We start from the raw sequence: 17,306 nt of genomic DNA on the forward strand, positions 1-17,306 counted from the left end.
TCGCGAGGTCGAAGATCGTAAAACGAAAACAACGAATTCTTCCATATCGGTTCAAGGAGGCGGCAGACTGGCCGAAGACGCGCGTCACAACTAGTGGTGATCGACGAAGAGACGTTTCTTTACCTTTCGATAGCGTGCGACCAATTTCCTGTAAATATATTGAATTAGTAGATGACACTTTTCGGTGAAGTGTTTCAAACGACTGAGTTATTTAAAAAAAAGAAAGATTGATTACTGTTGAGAGATTTTCCGAGAGAAGAAATGCAGATCAAGGATAAACGCGTTATAGTGACCGGAGCAGCGAGTGATCTAGGTCTGGCATTTAGCAGAGAACTGCTACGAAATGGTGCTTCGGTATGTTATTTAATATCTATTTTGAGTATCTACTTTGAATTGTGCTTTTCCCTCGCATAAGGATCAATAAATCAGATCAGCGCGACTTATTTATACATTAAGTTGAGTCGAAACTAGAGTTCTTAGTATTATTAATCAATTTATATCGTAAGAATGTTAAAAATTGTCATAGTGTTAATTATTCTGTACAACTTAATGTGTATAACGCGCGTAAATACTTCCAGATGATTATTATGATCGATATCCAGCAGTCGTTTGGGGAACAAGCGGTGGAGACGCTAAACAATGAATTCGGTCGCAAACGTGCTGTATTTCTACATTGCGACGTGACAAATAGCTCTGAACTTGATGGTAAATATATGCAAAGTATTTTTTATTTATACAGAAAAAAATAAAAGTAAATTTTCATAAAGAGGCACGTGGTTATTTACATATTAACAGACACCGTTTGTTCATCATTTTATTCATAAGCTTAGTGTATAACAGTTGGAAGTACGTTTGTAACTGAAATATCGTTTGTTACAGCTGCATTTAAAGAGGCGATCGGCGTTCTCGGTGGACTTGAGATTTTAATAAATAATGCAGGCGTAGTAAACGAAACCGACTTCTCCAAAGCTATCGATGTCAATGTAGTAAGTTTTGTCTTCAAATTTTGATTCAAAGTTTGGAATAATATGTCTAAGTTATATGTCTAAGTTATATGTCTAAGTTTGGAATAATATCGGTCTTGAGGAAAATCTCTGTCAAATTTAACAGTGAATCTTCAAACGAAAATTCTTATGGAATTGCGAAGCTTTTTGTTTGTAATCTTATTAGTTTTTTAACATCTGATTTCATGTACAAGCATAATTTGTTCTTGTACTATTATGTAAAAATTAATTAATATTAATGCGAGGTTTAAATATGGCTAACTCTAATAAAAAAATACAAATATACATGAAAAAATATTTATAAATAAAGTAAGAAAATATTGATATTCTTACCGCAGACAGCAGTAATTCGTGCAACTCTCTTGGGAATTCAACAAATGCGGAAGGATTCCGGAGGCAAGGGCGGTGTCATCGTAAATGTCTCGTCTATTGCCGGATTACGAGCGCTATCTGAGCTCCCGGTGTATTCTGCTACGAAGCACGCCGTAGTTAGTTTCAGCCGTTCCTTTGCGGTGAGTGTCTGCGTCTTCAAAGTGTACCTGGAAACATACAAATATTTGTTAAAAAAATTCAATTAAAACTAAGTCAATAATATTACATTATAAAAAGACGACTAAGGGAAATGAAAGGGAAATGAAAGAAATATATATGAAATATGATGAAAGAAAAGACGACTAAGGGAAATGAAAGAAATATATAAATATTCTGAAACTTAACGAGACACATATACACTTTAAGAATATAAACAAATTAGAATAATATCTAATAAGTTATTGTTATCCCCCGGCAATATTTTCTTTTCTTTATCGCGCGAATTTTCCCAGCATTTTCGATATCGCGCGAATTTTCCCAGCATTCGTTGTCCTGAATAATTTCGTATTTCTAACATGCAGCAACCTTACCACTATGGAAGGACTAATGTAAAAGTAATCGTACTGTGCCCCGGTTTGACGGGCACATTGGAAGACTTACCACAAGATATTTCGCAAACCGAAATTATGCAGAATTATCAACCTCAGAGGTGAGTCAATCGATATTTTGCGCATCCAAGAAATCCGCATAAAATGCTAAAGTAAAATCTGTCTTTAGGGTGGAAAACGTTGCTCATGGATTGATATATGTGATCCGATGCGCGCAGAATGGCAGTGTGTGGATCAGCGAGGATGGAAAACCAGTTTACGAGGTGCAACTTCCCGACACACTGCCGCAGAAGAAAAGCGAAGCTGATACAAAAGAATCAGCCTTTGACGCGAAGCCGATTGAAAGTTAAATGATTGCAAAGTTGAGTCGTGTATAAATGCACCGCACGTATAATAATTAATATTAATTGAACGGATTGTCTCTTTCGTATGATAAATTTATCGAGCAGATAAGTTCCGCTGGATAAATTTATTGTTAACAGATTGAAATTGTAACATGGCAAGTTTATAAATGCTTTTATGTTTATAAATGTTACACGCGTGTTTCATACCTTTGACTTTGTAGAGTTCTAAATGCAATAAGAATGTGTATGACAATTCCCATGTGAAAAACCTCGGTCTGTATTACATATAGATAGATCTGTATTACATATAGAGCTTGCAAATGGAAACCCGCCGCCGATCTGCGTCTCAGGTTGCAATTTTTATCGTATACTTACGTCAAAGGATAGAGGCAGATATATGTTACAAAGCAGTGGCGATATAGCAAATAATACGCCACAGAGATAGGCAGGAAGAGAGAGAGACAGACTGGTCACATTCGGACACAATTTACGTAGAAGTAATCACGCGCAGACGCGCGTATCTGAACGTATGCGACTCGGTTGCAGCGTCGGCAGACGGAGTGCAGCGAACACACACAGATACAAGACATCGCGCATTAACTGCAAGGCGCAGCGCGATAAGGGAAAAATCACACGAAGGAATTACTTTCGTCTGAATTCCGAGTAAAGTTCGATCGGAACCAACGCGTACTGGTTACTGGTATCGGCTGGCAGCGCGCGCGACGATACCAGTTTTGCTCTGTGATTTATGTATTCATCGCCGGCGCGACGTGCACCGGACGTTAAATGGACTTTTTTCTATCGATAAAACGACGGCGAGCACGAGCTGTGCGCACGTCAAGCTCTTATCGCCGCTTTGTGCCACACGACCGCGCCTCGACTTGCGCTATTTCTGCAGCCGGCCGATCGCCACGAGCACACATAAGCGATCGACGATAATCGGCCTGCTCCTCTTCGGCTCTTGTGTCGTTTCGCCGAAATTCGATCGAGCGCCACGATCAATCGTTGTCGCGAATTCGTCGTGGCCTTCACTCGAGTCTCACAGACTTTCCCGAATGTATCGACGAACTGGAAAATAATAAATGAGGAATGACACGCGTAACGAGTAGTAAGGTCAACGAGCGGAGAGGTCGGTAACATTTGATACGGACTGACTGATGGCGATAATACGATCGATAACGTTTTATTGCGTTGCATCGACTGTTACACGAGCATACGATTTCGCACGAACAAAAGTTGTCGATGATCATCACGTGTCCAGTACTCAGAACATACGATGACTCGTATAAAATTGACCTCTGCGAGCCTCACCCCTGTTGTCGCTTTAGAAACCGTATGTCTCAACATTCTACGTCAAGTATTGAAAAAACGTCTTTTTATTGGAACACGCTTCTGACTGATTTGCGAAAATCATCCTAGAATGCACGAGTGTGTCATGATTCGCATTAGATTCGTTCTTTTTGATCACATCTTTTTTGCACAATTTCTTTTCTTTGATATGAATTAAAAAAAAATTTTCAAAGGGAGAAGGAGCGAATACATACAGAATAAATATCTAAAAGACGTCTTAGTAAAGTCTGAACTATCCTACTTGTTTTAGACATTTTTAGGACGTCTCTAAGACGTATGTTAGATACTTTGTGCTGTTTGCAGAAAGAGACTATAATACGGAAGCGCAACGAGAATAAAGAATAAATTTATTATAATGTAAAAGGAAATATTAATCCGGGAGAGAATAGTATAGAGACGGGGTCGACCTGAAAACTGTGCCATGATATAGGAAGCATAAAACGGCGAGAATATTTTCTCTGGTTGCACCGCGATGCGAGTAATATACGACCCACCGGCAGCTAGCTCCGAGCCCAGCGTAAATTTTTATTAACGGAACGGCTCGCCCAAGGCAAGATGAAATATGCAAAAACAGATCTTTCATGTGGCCTCCGAAAATGAGAATGCACGGTCTTTGATCTCACTCGTTCGTCGCTCTCCGAGTTACTTGTCATGGTACAACATAACGAGTCGCTATACTGTGACAGTATGCGATAGAGCAAGTATGCAACATTGTCGAGAAATGGATTACCTAGTGTGATGTATCGTCTGGATCACGACCTGGTGCGATACGATACCGCCGCACCGCAATTATAATACGGCGAGGGAGAGAAAAAGTGCGCAACAACTTCGAGAAATCTCAGTCGGTTCTCATGTTCATGAGTCTAGTATCAGAAGAGGGGCCGACGGCGCTACGCGATTAATTGGCCCTCGTGGAAAGGGTTAATTAGGGGAAGCGCTATCGCGAACGACGCGAAAAGAGGAGGATGAGACGTGGCTGGCTGGTCTAGTGAGAGGGAAGATAAGAAAGACAATGATAAATCAGAGAAATCCGACGAGTACGGCGTAGTCGAAAAGCCGTAGTCGAAAAATCATGATCGAAAACAACATTTTACTAAGTAAATCATTCATTTCGATATGAAATGATATTCTCTTATATCGGGAATCGCGTTGAAGCGAATCTCTAGATTCACTTGCAGTAAATCAAAAATTTGAAGACATTAATGAACGATGATAAAACTCTTGTAATTATTATAAATTAATGTGTGTGTTTGTATATATCATATGTTCACTTATAGAACTTAAAACTTTTTAGAATTTCCAAATGTGAAATTTGAAAATCTTCTAAGCTCAACAAAATATTTTTTAATCTCGTTCTACTGCATCTATGATGAAAGGTTTCAAGGACGAGTTTTACAATCTTCAGAATTGCCAATTCTTTTCAATCTCTAAGTGAAAAGAAGAAAAACTGAGAAATTTCTCCTCAATTGCAGTTTATTTCTGTGTACTGACCTGTGTGCGTGCAGAGTCCATTTTTCGCCCCCTGAATCATCCCCGCCACCACGGAAACTAAAGTCGCGGTATCACGAAATCCTGCATCGGTACTTATCGCGTATAAATACCATTCAGCGGACGGTCTTGAAACTCAGTTCAATTGAACGTGCTATTGGTGGAAGTTCGGGACTGTTCTCTCTTCGGTATCATCGTGTGGATTTGAACGGCCTAGAAATAGGTTGTGTCTATCTCTTAAATATTCGCAACGGTTTCACCTATGGAGAAAATAGGTGAGTCTCGCGTCTTTTCGTCATGCGGTTCTTGGTGAAGTGTCTCGTCACGTAAAATACAACGCGATGATACACTGAAAAAAATATTTGAAAATTTATTTGTGGGATATAAAGTTTATTCACAGAAGAGAGTAAATTTTATTTTACAAAGATAAACTTTTACAGAAATAAACTTTCTATTCCACCAATAAATTTTCCGATATATTTTTGAATCCTGAAATTTTTTAAGCTATTTTCAATGAAGGAAGATTATAAATAATCGATGATCTGTATGCGAGGAACGGATGAGTCTTCTTGTAGCAGAAAACATGTTGAGAGAAGAACGGGAGCGCGTCCAGAATATGCTTATTAATGTGAATTAAACTACTTAAATTTTTTACAAGATACGTTATCTGAACAAGGTTGACCGTAACGGAAAGATCGATGGACCATACGCTCGTTAAATGTCATGTGATAAGTCGTTCATACGAGAGAGATAAATTCACGAGACAGACATATCTTCTTTTTAAAAATGGCTAAGGGCATACATGCGATATAATTTCGAATAACAACGCGATTCAACACACATTGACATAATATGTTAACGTAATGTAATAGATTAACTGGATATCGCTGGTTTTTCCGACATTATTGAATCTCTCACCTCAATTCATCGAATTTTGTATTGCAGAACTAGGCCTGCGGTCGTTCCGCCGTCGTTCCTCAGCATCCGAAAGGGCGAAGGAGATCGAAGCGATCAATTGCATTGTTTCCGGGAAGAATATTGTTATTACCGGTGGTGCGGCAGGATTGGGTTACGCTTTCCTCAACCACTTCTTAAAACACATAGCAAACGTGAGTTTAATAATAAAAATAACAATGATATACGCAGCATAAACTTGAACTTACTTGAATCCAAACGAGAAATTTCAGTTACTTTTCTATCGCTTTCTGTTCGAAAGTGTTGATATAATCTGCGAATTTTTTACAGAAAATAGTTATATTGGATATCGACGTTGAAGCCGGCAAACGGATCGCGCTTGGCATTGAGAAGTCTTATGGCGAGAAGAAGGTGCATTTTATACACGCCGATGTATCCAATCACAAACAAATGTCTGGTGAGTCCCAAAATGAGATTCTGAAATCGCGTACAAGTGTGTCTGTTCATCGAGTGTCGCTGTGTTATATTTTACATCTGTGCGTTATTAATTTGCAGAGGCGTTCGAGGAAGCGTCGTCGTTGTTAGGAAACATTGACATCGTGGTGAACAACGCTGGCATTTTGGACGAGCGAAGATGGGAAAAGGAAATTGCGGTGAACATCGTGAGTATCTCGTTAGTAAGAATGTAACAGCTTCTTGATAAGTTATCGATATTTCATTGATGTCCTTCTTTTCCGCTTTCTCGCGATACTCTTCCGAACGATATTTTAATGGCTTTTGTCGCAAGATAGTTTCATCGCGTGAATAAATTGCACCTGTAAGAAAAACATACTTAATTACAAGAAACATAAAAGTTACTTGCAACAGATATAACAAACATAGAAAATAATTTGAAATTTTCCAATGTTAGATGTGTGATGTTTACTTCATTGCAGGGTGGTATGATCAACACCGCGATGCTAGCTATAAAATACATGAGTAGAGATACGGGCGGTCACGGTGGTATCCTAGTAAATATAAGCCAACACGCGGACATACGGAACACGGCTCAGCTTCCTGTCTATACCGCCACGAAGCACGCCGTCATCGGTCTATCCCAATCTCTTTCGGTAAGCAAATGTATACGCAACTGTAATTGACTAAATTTAGATTACTTAAACAACTGCGAGTGCGATTACGATTAAATTAGTGTATTTAAATCGTGGTAGTAATAAACTTTAACATGATTTGATACTGAAACTTTATAACTCGTTGCCTGATTTTTAATTTATCATCGTTAATAAACATTTATTCGCAAACAGGACCCTAATCACTACGAAAAGACCGGAGTTACTGTGATAACTCTATGTCCCGGATTGACGGAAACCGCCCTGACAATAGATAGCCCTAATAAGTTACTCTCCAGAGTCATGAAGGCGGATTTCGTCAAGAACCTTGAGCAGTTCTCGATACAAACGTAAGTCATCATTGAAGTGTTTCATTCGAATTTTTTGTTGCCTTCAATTATAACATTAAGGAATTCTTCATCTTTTCTTGACAAATAATAATAAATGCAAGATATCTTAATATAAAAAAAATATACATATACACATTATTACAAGTAATTTTCTATTTTAGAAAATAATTTTTTATTTCTAAAAAAGATGATTTGCAATCTATTTTTTTTTTTTTTGAAGATACGTAACTTTTTATGGTGTGCGAGATTGTAAGTGCTACAGCCTATTTAGCGTGTATCGTTACATTTCACTTGGTGTAGTACACTACGCCTGTATAATTGTTAATTTAAATAAATTTCTCATCGCTTCGATGTTACTTGACCTTTGCAGGCCTTATATAGTCGCGCAAGGGTTAATGACAATCCTGAGGATCGGCGAATCCGGCAGTATTTGGGTCATCGAGAGCGGCAGGGCGCCATACGAAGTTTACGTGCCGAATCCACATACGCTACGTCGTTACTACAAGAACAACATCGCGCACGTTGACACTAAGGTCGCGAGAGGTCGCACGATAAGGGAAGTCTGCGACACTGCGAGAACAGGCCTGATGAGTTGTGCCTGACCGTTGATAATTAGCGAATGCCAGACCGTGATCTTTCGGTCTAATTAGCATTCAAAATTTTCTTGCGAAATTCGCGCAGCGAGTGAAGATCAATCCCGCAGTCTTTGTGGGAGAATCTCACATGTGCGAACTGGTGCATTAATGCTGTCGGGTGCGTTAGCATGTGCTAAAACAATCGAATTGTTCTATTAAGCGTGTAGATGCGATAAGACACGTTTATTAGATAGTACAGAGATATTTAATTACTAAATTGGAAGCGTACCCAGCAACAATAATCCACAGAACGATACGTCATTAACTGTAAACGTAAAACTGTAAAATTATAAACATAAAAGGAACGAGTTTTAAATCGAAACGGAGTGTCGTATCTGTGGTGTCGTGTCTACTTTACAATCGAAGCTTTATAAATTGAAACTACATAAAATCCCTTCTCATGATTTCTCACATCTTTTCCGATTGTTTCGTATTAACTCTAGGATTGTGTCAGGAGTATATTCGCGGTTTTTCCCTTATATCCTACACGCACTCACTGGGAAAGATCTTAAATGATATTCCCATTATAACTTCTTTAGACCAATATTATGCATAAATGTTCAACGTTCATTTCTTCAATAAACAATATCAGATATTTTTTAAATAAATAATATTAGTTTTAAGAAAAAATTGACCTGTGATAAAGATTTCACACTCAATAAACATAGTTAAAAAAACATTAAAACTCTTGTTGTGACGTATCTTGAAATTTTGCTAGGATCTCATAGATTCATTCGAGTACTTTAAATAGAATTAATCTTTCGTATATGTGCAAAATGACTGTGAGTATCGCGCAGTATAAGAAGATTTAAGAGCCTTCGTTGGGTTTAAGTTAAACGAATCAACGTTGACATTTATCGTTCAATAAATCATTTTCGTGTCACTTGTCGATTAGACAAAACATACTGGATGTAGCGCGCGGATATTTTTTGCAAACGACCTAATCTCGTAGTATGTATAATGCGCAACACATTTCTGTAAATATTTCGGTATCATTGAACGTACGATAGCCTTGTAACGTGCGTTAATCGACTTCTATTGAAGAACATGACTTCTATTGAAATTACGTAATTCTATCAACCAAGTTTCTTTTCCCGGAAATCGTACGATACGCATCTCTCGTATCTCCGATCACATGTTTCCAACTCAAAATCTTAATATTTAACACTTAAATACATACATATGCATTATTATGGTGGTATCATCGTTATTAAAGGAAACATAGGAAAGGCAGTGTTAACGAGGATTGAATGTAAAAAATACTGCAAAAATTTTAAGCTACAAAATTTAATTATAGATCTGCAGTAACATTCTCTTGATATTTCAACTTTGTCAAGAAATGAGAGTTCTTTGTCACGTTTCAAGCAGTTCGAACGGAGAGAAACGTGTAGGAGATTGGAAATGACACGACGCGTTACTTCATCATTTCAGTATTATTTAGCATCGGGGATCTCACAATATCCGCTGTACAAAACAAAAATTTATTCTCGGAAAATTGCGTACATTATTTATTCTTCGCATGCACAATGCATGTGTGTGTGAAACTTAAAAATTAAATTTCCTCACCACCATATTTCTTTCTTTATTTGCTTACATTGCTTTAGTCCTATGATTCTCCTTACTTTACTCTGTGTTTCCTTTAATAGCCTATGGAGGTTTGCTTATCAGTTATGTAAATCTCGAGTTACGTATGTCATGTGTAGGTGTGTGTGTGTATGTATTTATATTTATCTGTACGAGTCGGACTCCGTACGAGCCATAGAAAAATAATAGTCGCAAATAATATTCTTATTCTGTTTCTTCCGCGTCTTAATCTTTAAGGACATTATCGTGTGTTTTAGTCTTATTCGCATCGCCATTTAACACAATCTACGTACAGCGTCGTCGTGTATCAAGGATTCTTCGAAAGCATGAATAATTAAACAAGATCATATTATAGTTATATGTTATAACAAGAAAAATACGCGGTTATGTTTTTTCTGTTATATTTTGTACGTTTAACATTCTAGGGATATTTTTTCATGACTTTTAAATTTACTTGATCCATAAACAAACTCAGTTTATTGTTCGCTTATACAGAGCAGTACTTTTTTTTTCCAATTTGGAACAATCGAGTAAATGTTGATAGAGAAAATGGATTAATTACAATTTCGCTAGAATATGTTCATATCATTATTAACTTTACATAAATAACATTTTAGGGTGTGAATGTGTCGCAATTTTCTTTCGAACAAAGAATACATGTTATAGCAGAGTTATTGAAATTAGTAAAAAAGAAAAAAATAAACCGACAAAATTGTAATTATATATGATCACTATGTGTCTTGCTAATGATATAATTTTAATAGGCATTAATTAAAAATAACTTAATAAATAAGCTATTGTTTTTCATCCTGTTCTCATCAGTTGAGACGCGGCATGTGATACATTGAAAGGCAATCGAGGAATCCTTAGTTGCGGAACACGATGACAATTATGTAACATGATTCAGAACTTAGCTACTTACAATAGGACTGATTCTCACATTTCTCATAGTTCTAGGACGCAGATCTTGCAAAGAAAGAGTAAGTGAACTGCAAGATTTCAATTCAAATTCAATAATACAAAAATTTCGATATTCTCAATTATTCCCTCGATTTTATTTATCCGCCTTAATAAAATCAATTGTTTTACAATAACATTACGCCGAGGACTTGAAAACTTCGTCTGCGTATATTCAAAAAAAAGAAAAACCAAAAGAAAAAGAAGTACGGCACATCGCCAGAATTTTCTCGTAACGCGTATCTCACAATATCCTATATTCTCGGCAAATGCAAATAGATACAATCAATTTCTTATATACTTTGACGAGAAAGTACTTTTATGCACGTCTATGCCATCCACTTCCGATACACGGATACAAACCAGCTACTCCATATCGACCAGTATAATCAAGTCACCATTATCGTAAAGCCACTCCATAATTGCTCATAGTCATGTATTGAGAAAACCGTACTGAAGAATGATCACAATCGAATTTAGCATTCAACGACTTAACAGATGTTAGACTCACGTATTGACAGGTTAACGTAGTTCCTGGAATCTTTTACTAATCCATAATTACGTATCAGCGTAAAAAAGAAAGAAGAAATCATTATCTGCCTGTAATTGACTCCGCTTTCCAGACGAAAATCGTCTCGTAACCTAAATTCACCATGATCATTGTCGACTAAGCGGTAAGAAAAGATTTGTCTCTAAAAGTACCTTCTTCGATCATTTAGCCGCAAAATATCGATGCAAAAAGTCATATGCGCCAACACAGCATCCACATGTGCGATTCTCGTCACTTAAACGCCACACGTAATCACCGGTTCGATTGCAAACGCGCTCCGTTCTAAAATAATCTACATTAAATCCGATTTCTGTATATACTTCCGTTATGCGGTTGCCAAATTCGAACCCAAATCAGTCCATAACGGTGGAGCATATATCGGTAAAAATCTTAATATATAGAATACTTATACATAGCAGCACATCGCATAGTTTTTCGGCATGCCATTATTATACCTACGCCGTACCAGTGACAAATTAATTTTTTTTTCTCTTTCTTTTTTTTTTTTTAGATTACATTCGGCTGCGATTGAGAGGCAGACTGTTCGCTGGTCACACGATTTTGGCTCCCCGTGTTATTTTGTAATTGATTACCAGGTTTGCGATTACCGCCTCTGGTACCTCGATAGCCACCGCGGAAACCAATATTACCGCCGCCGCCGCCGCCACCACCACCGCCGCCACCGCCTCTGTACATGCCTCCCATTCCGCGATTGTAATAACCACGTCCGCGGAACCCGCCACGTCTTGTGGAAGCCACACCAAATGTTTCCGAATTCAGCTTTCGTTCTGTTCTCCAATCTGTACGTTGGAATCGCCTGGAAAATTTTCAGACATAACATGAAACGTTTCGCTGTACGAATCAGCAGACTATCGACGAAATGTATCGAGTTCTAATAAGTCTAACGTAACATATTTTTAAAAAAACTTAGAATAAGAGAATCTCGAAGTTTGACAAAATTTTATTCAAAGTTAATTTATTACGCGCATTTAAAAATTCGAACTATATAATATTATAACTGTGATATTTTTTATTATACACTTATATTAATATTTTTCAGCAGACGTAGAAGTAATTATATTTGCTATTATTAATACGCACCCTTTACTCCTCTCAACTGCTTCACAGCTAATATTATCGAAGAATGATTTCGACTTATCGTAATGAACAACCTCAGTTTCCTCCTCGGGTTCGCCTTCACCCGCACCTGTTTCGTTCCCACTGTCGTCTTTCTTCTCATTGTCAGCACCGGCATCGATCTTCGTCTTTGCAAACTGTGACCTGTGATGCAACATATATGTCAGAATGTCACACATAAAACTCGGCGAGTCGTATTGTCTTTTACAGCCGACCTCCCACTCACGCGCCTACTAGATGTCGAGTGTCAAAAATAACAGTATCATGTAGGCTGTACTCTCTACGCTCGATCATTAGCACGACCGCTAAATAAATTATCCAAAGCAATCTTTTAACGATAAAAATTAATGTTAATGCGATGCGTAAGCAGTGCGCTGTTTAATATAATCGCGAACTGCTTTAAATTCGCATTGATTTGCTCTGGCATGGCATCCACTTTGGTCATTTCAATTGAATACTTGAAACAAAACCGGCACGACCATGCCTTTCCGAATAAACGAATATCAACGTAGGAACATTCGCGCTTACCTCAACTCTTCGAACTGTGTGTTAGCTTGCTCGAAATCATAGTCATTATCAAATTTCAGCGTATTCTTAGGCTTAACGGCATTGCCCACTTGATTCATGCGAAATCCACCGCGTCCTCTGCCTCCTCTACCTCTCATATTTCCACGATTTACCCAACCACCGCGGTTACCTCGGCCACCTTGAGGATGACTTTGCCCTTGCATCTGACCATCTTGTTTCATCATATCTCTCTTCCCATCATTATACTGCGACACGCCCGTGTTGTTTTTAGCATTATGACTAAAAATACATATAAAAAATATCGGGAACGATAAGAATAACAGTAAATTAATTCATATTGCTAAATAAAACAGTAAATTAATTCATATTACTAAAAATTAGATAATCGAATTATAAAGTAAAAGTTTCAGAAATCCTCGCGATACTAAGAAACTTTTAATTTTTAATAATATTCTTCTACGATTTCCAGAAAATTGAAATTCTTATTATAATGAGATCTTAGTTTGTATGCTGTAAAATATATACGAATTATTATTTAAATGAAATACCTGTCATGATCGCGTCGAGGTGGTTGAACGGTCCTCATGTTCGATTTATCATTCAATTTTCCAATATTGTTTTGCTGTTGTGATTGTTGTTCGTGTCCTACTTGAACACTTTGATCCATAGTAGGGCTTTTTCTCGTAAGTAAAGACGACGTAGGAGTAGTAGAGCGAGAACCCCCACTAATAAGATCTAATACGCCTATTGTCGCGAGAGAAGTAAAATCATTATGTAAAGTATGTTTCAACTGAACGAGCTACGGCAAATAAAAAACAACTATTGCATACAAGCATTCACAGTACATCACTAACGTGACAAACAAAATTTAGCTATAAGAAAATAAAGACATAAATCTTTTAATTTCGACTGCAAAAGAAAAATTGTACTTTTGTTGAAGAATTGTGTGTATACAATATAAAAGAAATCTCTCGAGGATTGTAGTTATCAACATACGCTATTACTGTTCTTGCTATTCTGTTACTTGTCATAGTGGCAATACAAAATAAAATCAGTGGCATAAACAGAATAAAATAAAAAATGCATATGCAAAAATATCATGCATTCACTTTAAAATAAATAATGAACAGGAAAAAATGCATTAAACTAAATACAAAAATTGAATAAACATATATCTAAGTTAAAAATATATATTATTGAAAATGTTTTCCGAGACTTGCAAAATGTCAAATTGTAAAAGATGCAAAAATTCCATTGTGCATAAGTACAAAAAATTTCTGCGCAATTAAGATCACACGTGCAAATCAAGCAAAGCATAAAGCTTACAAAGAAAAATAATATTAGAAATTTAAGTAAAATAAGATAAAAACAGCATGTTTTAATTCTTCCTAAACTTATTTCATATATAAAATGAAAAAAATTACTTGTGTGACAAGTTATTAAAGGGTTATTTTATGATTATAAAATTCGTTGTTACAATACACATTTAGCAGATTTCAATAAATCTAGATGCGTCAAAGTTAGATTACAAAAAAATTTAAAGTGCATAAAATATAATTTTTTATTTAATTACTATTAAATTTTACGATAATTAGGCTCTTGAATTAAATTCTCTAACCAATGTAATCAAAAACTAAATATGCAAAAAATGATGTAAGGTGAGAAATGTGGAACAGATTTAAAGAAAAAAAAATCTATTAAAATTATACTTGTGTTGCATTGATAGCAGTTTTAGGCAGAAAGCATTACCAAGCAGCAAGCATGCCATTGGCAAGGGATACTTCATAGCAAAAACAGTTTACCATCTTCCAGAGATTGATCTTTTTGTATTGGGTCGATATTGGCCGTTGACAGTGAGTTTGGGATAGAGATGGCATTGGATTCGGCAGAGCCCAAGCTCAACTCACTTGGCTGTTTATTTATTGCTCCACGGGGATCTCTAGCTGGAGTAGGCATTCCCATTACTGGACCCATTGCTCCCATACCCATACCATAAGGAGCCCCGTATTGGCCACCCATTGGCCCCATCTGGCCCATCATTGGATGAGCATAACTGGGTTGTGGTTGATAAGATTGTTGACCCATACTTGGTTGAACTGTCATCTATAAATAATTGCAATTGAATTATGTTAAAGTTTATACGTAGTGTGATCGATTTCATTTGAGTTGTCAAATTAAAGATATATATGTTGCTATACAAACAATATATTAAGGAATGATTTTAATAAAACAATTACCTGCACAATAGCTGGATCATTGGGTATAGAACTGACATTGTTGACAACTCTGATGTCCTTGATGTCAGACCCACGAAACAGGATGTATTCATACACCTGATTTTGAGGCGCCACAGGGAGTTGAGTTTCCCGATCTTCAGTACCAAAGGAGCGCACTGTAAGAAGCAATAACTCAATAGTCTATGACTTTAGTTGTAGTAACGATATTGCAACTTGTTGCTTAATTGTGTGATGTTATCACACAGTTAACACATGTATATAATATGTACTTACTCAATACTTGTTTTATATTTATAAATTTTATCTAAAGAGGAATTTCATATTTATAAATTTTCTTCCACACAGCTCAAAGTAAGATTCACAGAAATCAATGTGAATCTAAAGTATAAGAATAATATTTATTTCTTACGCACGAAATATTCTAAAGTCATTTGCCTATACCAACAGGACAAGAGCAGCAAGGACATGTAAACATTCCAAAGAAAGAGACAAACATTCCACGTGTACGTTACATGTACCAAATTGAAATTTAAAATTACATCTTCATCACAATCTTCACAATAATGTTCCGAATTTTCTTTAACTTTACATATAGTCAAGTATCTTCAAAGCACATCAGTGATATGGCAAATTGTATTTGAAAATTTTGTAAAGTTACAAATTTTAGAAGCCTTCTACAATAAGCAGTAAGATGTAAGGAATAAGAAAGTTGACCAATCACCATCAATTGATGATCAAATAATCCACTGTGATTGGTGAATTTACTTCTTGTCCACAATCTTGCTTTAATTCTTAAGCCGTTATTTTTTAAATAATCGACTGTGGTTGGTCAATTTATTACGGCTTAAAGCATAATTGTGGACAACAGATTACTTATTGCTTCCATCTTATTGCCTATTGTGGAAAGCCTATTATTGTATGAACAGTTGAGAAACAAAAATTTCAACGGAATTTTGATCAACAAAGAATGCAAGGATGATTCTCGTTCGTTGGTTCTATACAAATTCGGCGATTGCCAGCGTAACCATAAGCGTGACACATAAAGCGGACGAAATGGCCCTGCACGGTTTTAATAGCCACCGGATACTTAGCGTTTTCGCTGACTGCACGAATTAGATCACGCAATGTAATCGAAATCGCAGCCGTGACTGATAACACGTGGAGATGCGCATTTACGACACTTTTGCGAGAATCACGTACCTTCGAAAAATGTTCGTTACGAAAAGTCTCCGGTCACCGCGACCCCGCTTGTTTGGCGACGGGATGCCGCCGAACAGAACGCGGACGGCGGCATGAACAGCACGGGCAGCATACAAGAATCAACACATTCCGAGAACGGATACTGCGGTGGATTTCGAGGACGAGGATCTAGGATCGTACGTCCGACAGAAAATCGAAACCGGTATTTCATCACGTCAGCACTTGGATTCCGGCGCGGGGCACACGGGAAAATGACCTCTATGTTTATTCGCGAGCATGAAAGCGCGAATTGGCGCGCGCAAAGTTCAGCGCGGAAAGTCGAATTTTCGAGAGGCTCGACGCCGGTCGCGAGGTTGCCGACACGTAAGCTCTCTCGTAATGTGAGACGGGGTCGGTATACGCGATAGATTGACGGCAGCGGCGGGACGGCGGTGAATGATGCGCGGCGGTGTCCATCTTGGATTCCCATACTCACCGTTAGCCAGGGCGATCGTGCACTCCTGTGGGTCGACGGTGAACAGGCGGCCCTCATAACGAATATCCGCCTTCGATATCAAGCTGATCTTCGAGCCGAGCTCCGGCATACCACCGCTCATCTTGACTCTTTCTCCGCCGCGCGCTGATCGATGTGATATTACTGGATTCACGACACCATCTGAAGCGACCTACCAGCTGACACCAATGGTCGACGACGGACTGGCAAAAGTGCTAACCGCGCGACGCATGCGCGGTCACTCCTGCCCCACCATCTTCCGTCATGCCGCCATGATCGAGACAACTTCAAGCCACGGTCGGAAAAAACCGGACGGAGTATCGCGGCAAGGTGACAGTAAGGTAAATAGAAAGATAGTTAATCTCGTCTTGAGCATGTAATCCGCTCTCGCGTAATGTATACATTCAGCGTGGCGTCATAACGAGAGGGAAGGACAACGCTCGCTCCATATGCTTATCATCGGAGAGATGGCGCGTCTAGTTGCTCTCTCGTTTATGGCCGGCAGTCT

At 37.8% G+C, this 17,306-nt stretch overlaps 2 protein-coding genes across 3 annotated transcripts; one reads left to right on the forward strand and one right to left on the reverse strand.

Annotated features, from left to right (window-relative positions):
• The first annotated feature begins 68 nt into the window (after nucleotides 1-68).
• On the forward strand, nucleotides 69-10,590 carry LOC116852804. The gene is made up of 13 exons (XM_032833481.1): nucleotides 69-354; nucleotides 579-705; nucleotides 880-986; nucleotides 1,343-1,516; nucleotides 1,898-2,025; nucleotides 2,094-2,272; nucleotides 3,869-3,892; nucleotides 6,052-6,215; nucleotides 6,352-6,478; nucleotides 6,577-6,683; nucleotides 6,957-7,130; nucleotides 7,323-7,477; nucleotides 7,848-10,590. Exons 1-13 carry the CDS (start codon nucleotides 262-264, stop codon nucleotides 8,077-8,079), a joined length of 1,791 nt encoding a protein of 596 aa, XP_032689372.1. The 5' UTR covers nucleotides 69-261; the 3' UTR covers nucleotides 8,080-10,590.
• LOC116852814 (protein LSM14 homolog A) lies at nucleotides 9,573-17,012 on the reverse strand. 2 transcript variants are annotated; one of them, XM_032833503.1, is made up of 7 exons: nucleotides 16,781-17,011; nucleotides 15,106-15,260; nucleotides 14,776-14,971; nucleotides 13,417-13,612; nucleotides 12,869-13,147; nucleotides 12,305-12,484; nucleotides 9,573-12,020 (listed from the first exon to the last, which is right to left on the reverse strand). In XM_032833503.1, the coding sequence occupies exons 1-7, from the start codon at nucleotides 16,899-16,901 to the stop codon at nucleotides 11,711-11,713; spliced, it is 1,437 nt and encodes a 478-aa protein (XP_032689394.1). In that variant the 5' UTR covers nucleotides 16,902-17,011; the 3' UTR covers nucleotides 9,573-11,710. The 2 variants fall into 2 exon arrangements, with proteins under 2 accessions (XP_032689394.1, XP_032689393.1); XM_032833502.1 differs by having other exon boundaries at nucleotides 10,155-12,020; nucleotides 14,671-14,971; nucleotides 16,781-17,012.
• Nucleotides 17,013-17,306: the final 294 nt, after the last annotated feature.

Source organism: Odontomachus brunneus, unplaced genomic scaffold (genome assembly GCF_010583005.1).
Source record: "Odontomachus brunneus isolate Ranch 3 - 2012 unplaced genomic scaffold, Obru_v1 Obru_scaffold_256, whole genome shotgun sequence".
Lineage (NCBI taxonomy): Eukaryota > Metazoa > Arthropoda > Insecta > Hymenoptera > Formicidae > Odontomachus > Odontomachus brunneus.

What these genes read in the sequence shown, in the direction of transcription:
- LOC116852804 (XM_032833481.1), top strand. Translation starts at nt 262, where the DNA reads ATGCAGATCAAGGATAAACGCGTTATAGTGACCGGAGCAGCGAGTGAT. An exon ending in CAGAATTATCAACCTCAGAG is followed by an intron (nt 2,026 to 2,093) that starts GTGAGTCAATCG and finishes ATCTGTCTTTAG; the next exon opens with GGTGGAAAACGTTGCTCATG. An exon ending in TCTTAAAACACATAGCAAAC is followed by an intron (nt 6,216 to 6,351) that starts GTGAGTTTAATA and finishes AATTTTTTACAG; the next exon opens with AAAATAGTTATATTGGATAT.
- LOC116852814 (XM_032833502.1), bottom strand. Translation starts at nt 16,901, where the DNA reads ATGAGCGGTGGTATGCCGGAGCTCGGCTCGAAGATCAGCTTGATATCG. An exon ending in CACGATCGCCCTGGCTAACG is followed by an intron (nt 15,261 to 16,780) that starts GTGAGTATGGGA and finishes TGCTTCTTACAG; the next exon opens with TGCGCTCCTTTGGTACTGAA. An exon ending in CCTCGACGCGATCATGACAG is followed by an intron (nt 13,148 to 13,416) that starts GTATTTCATTTA and finishes ATGTATTTTTAG; the next exon opens with TCATAATGCTAAAAACAACA.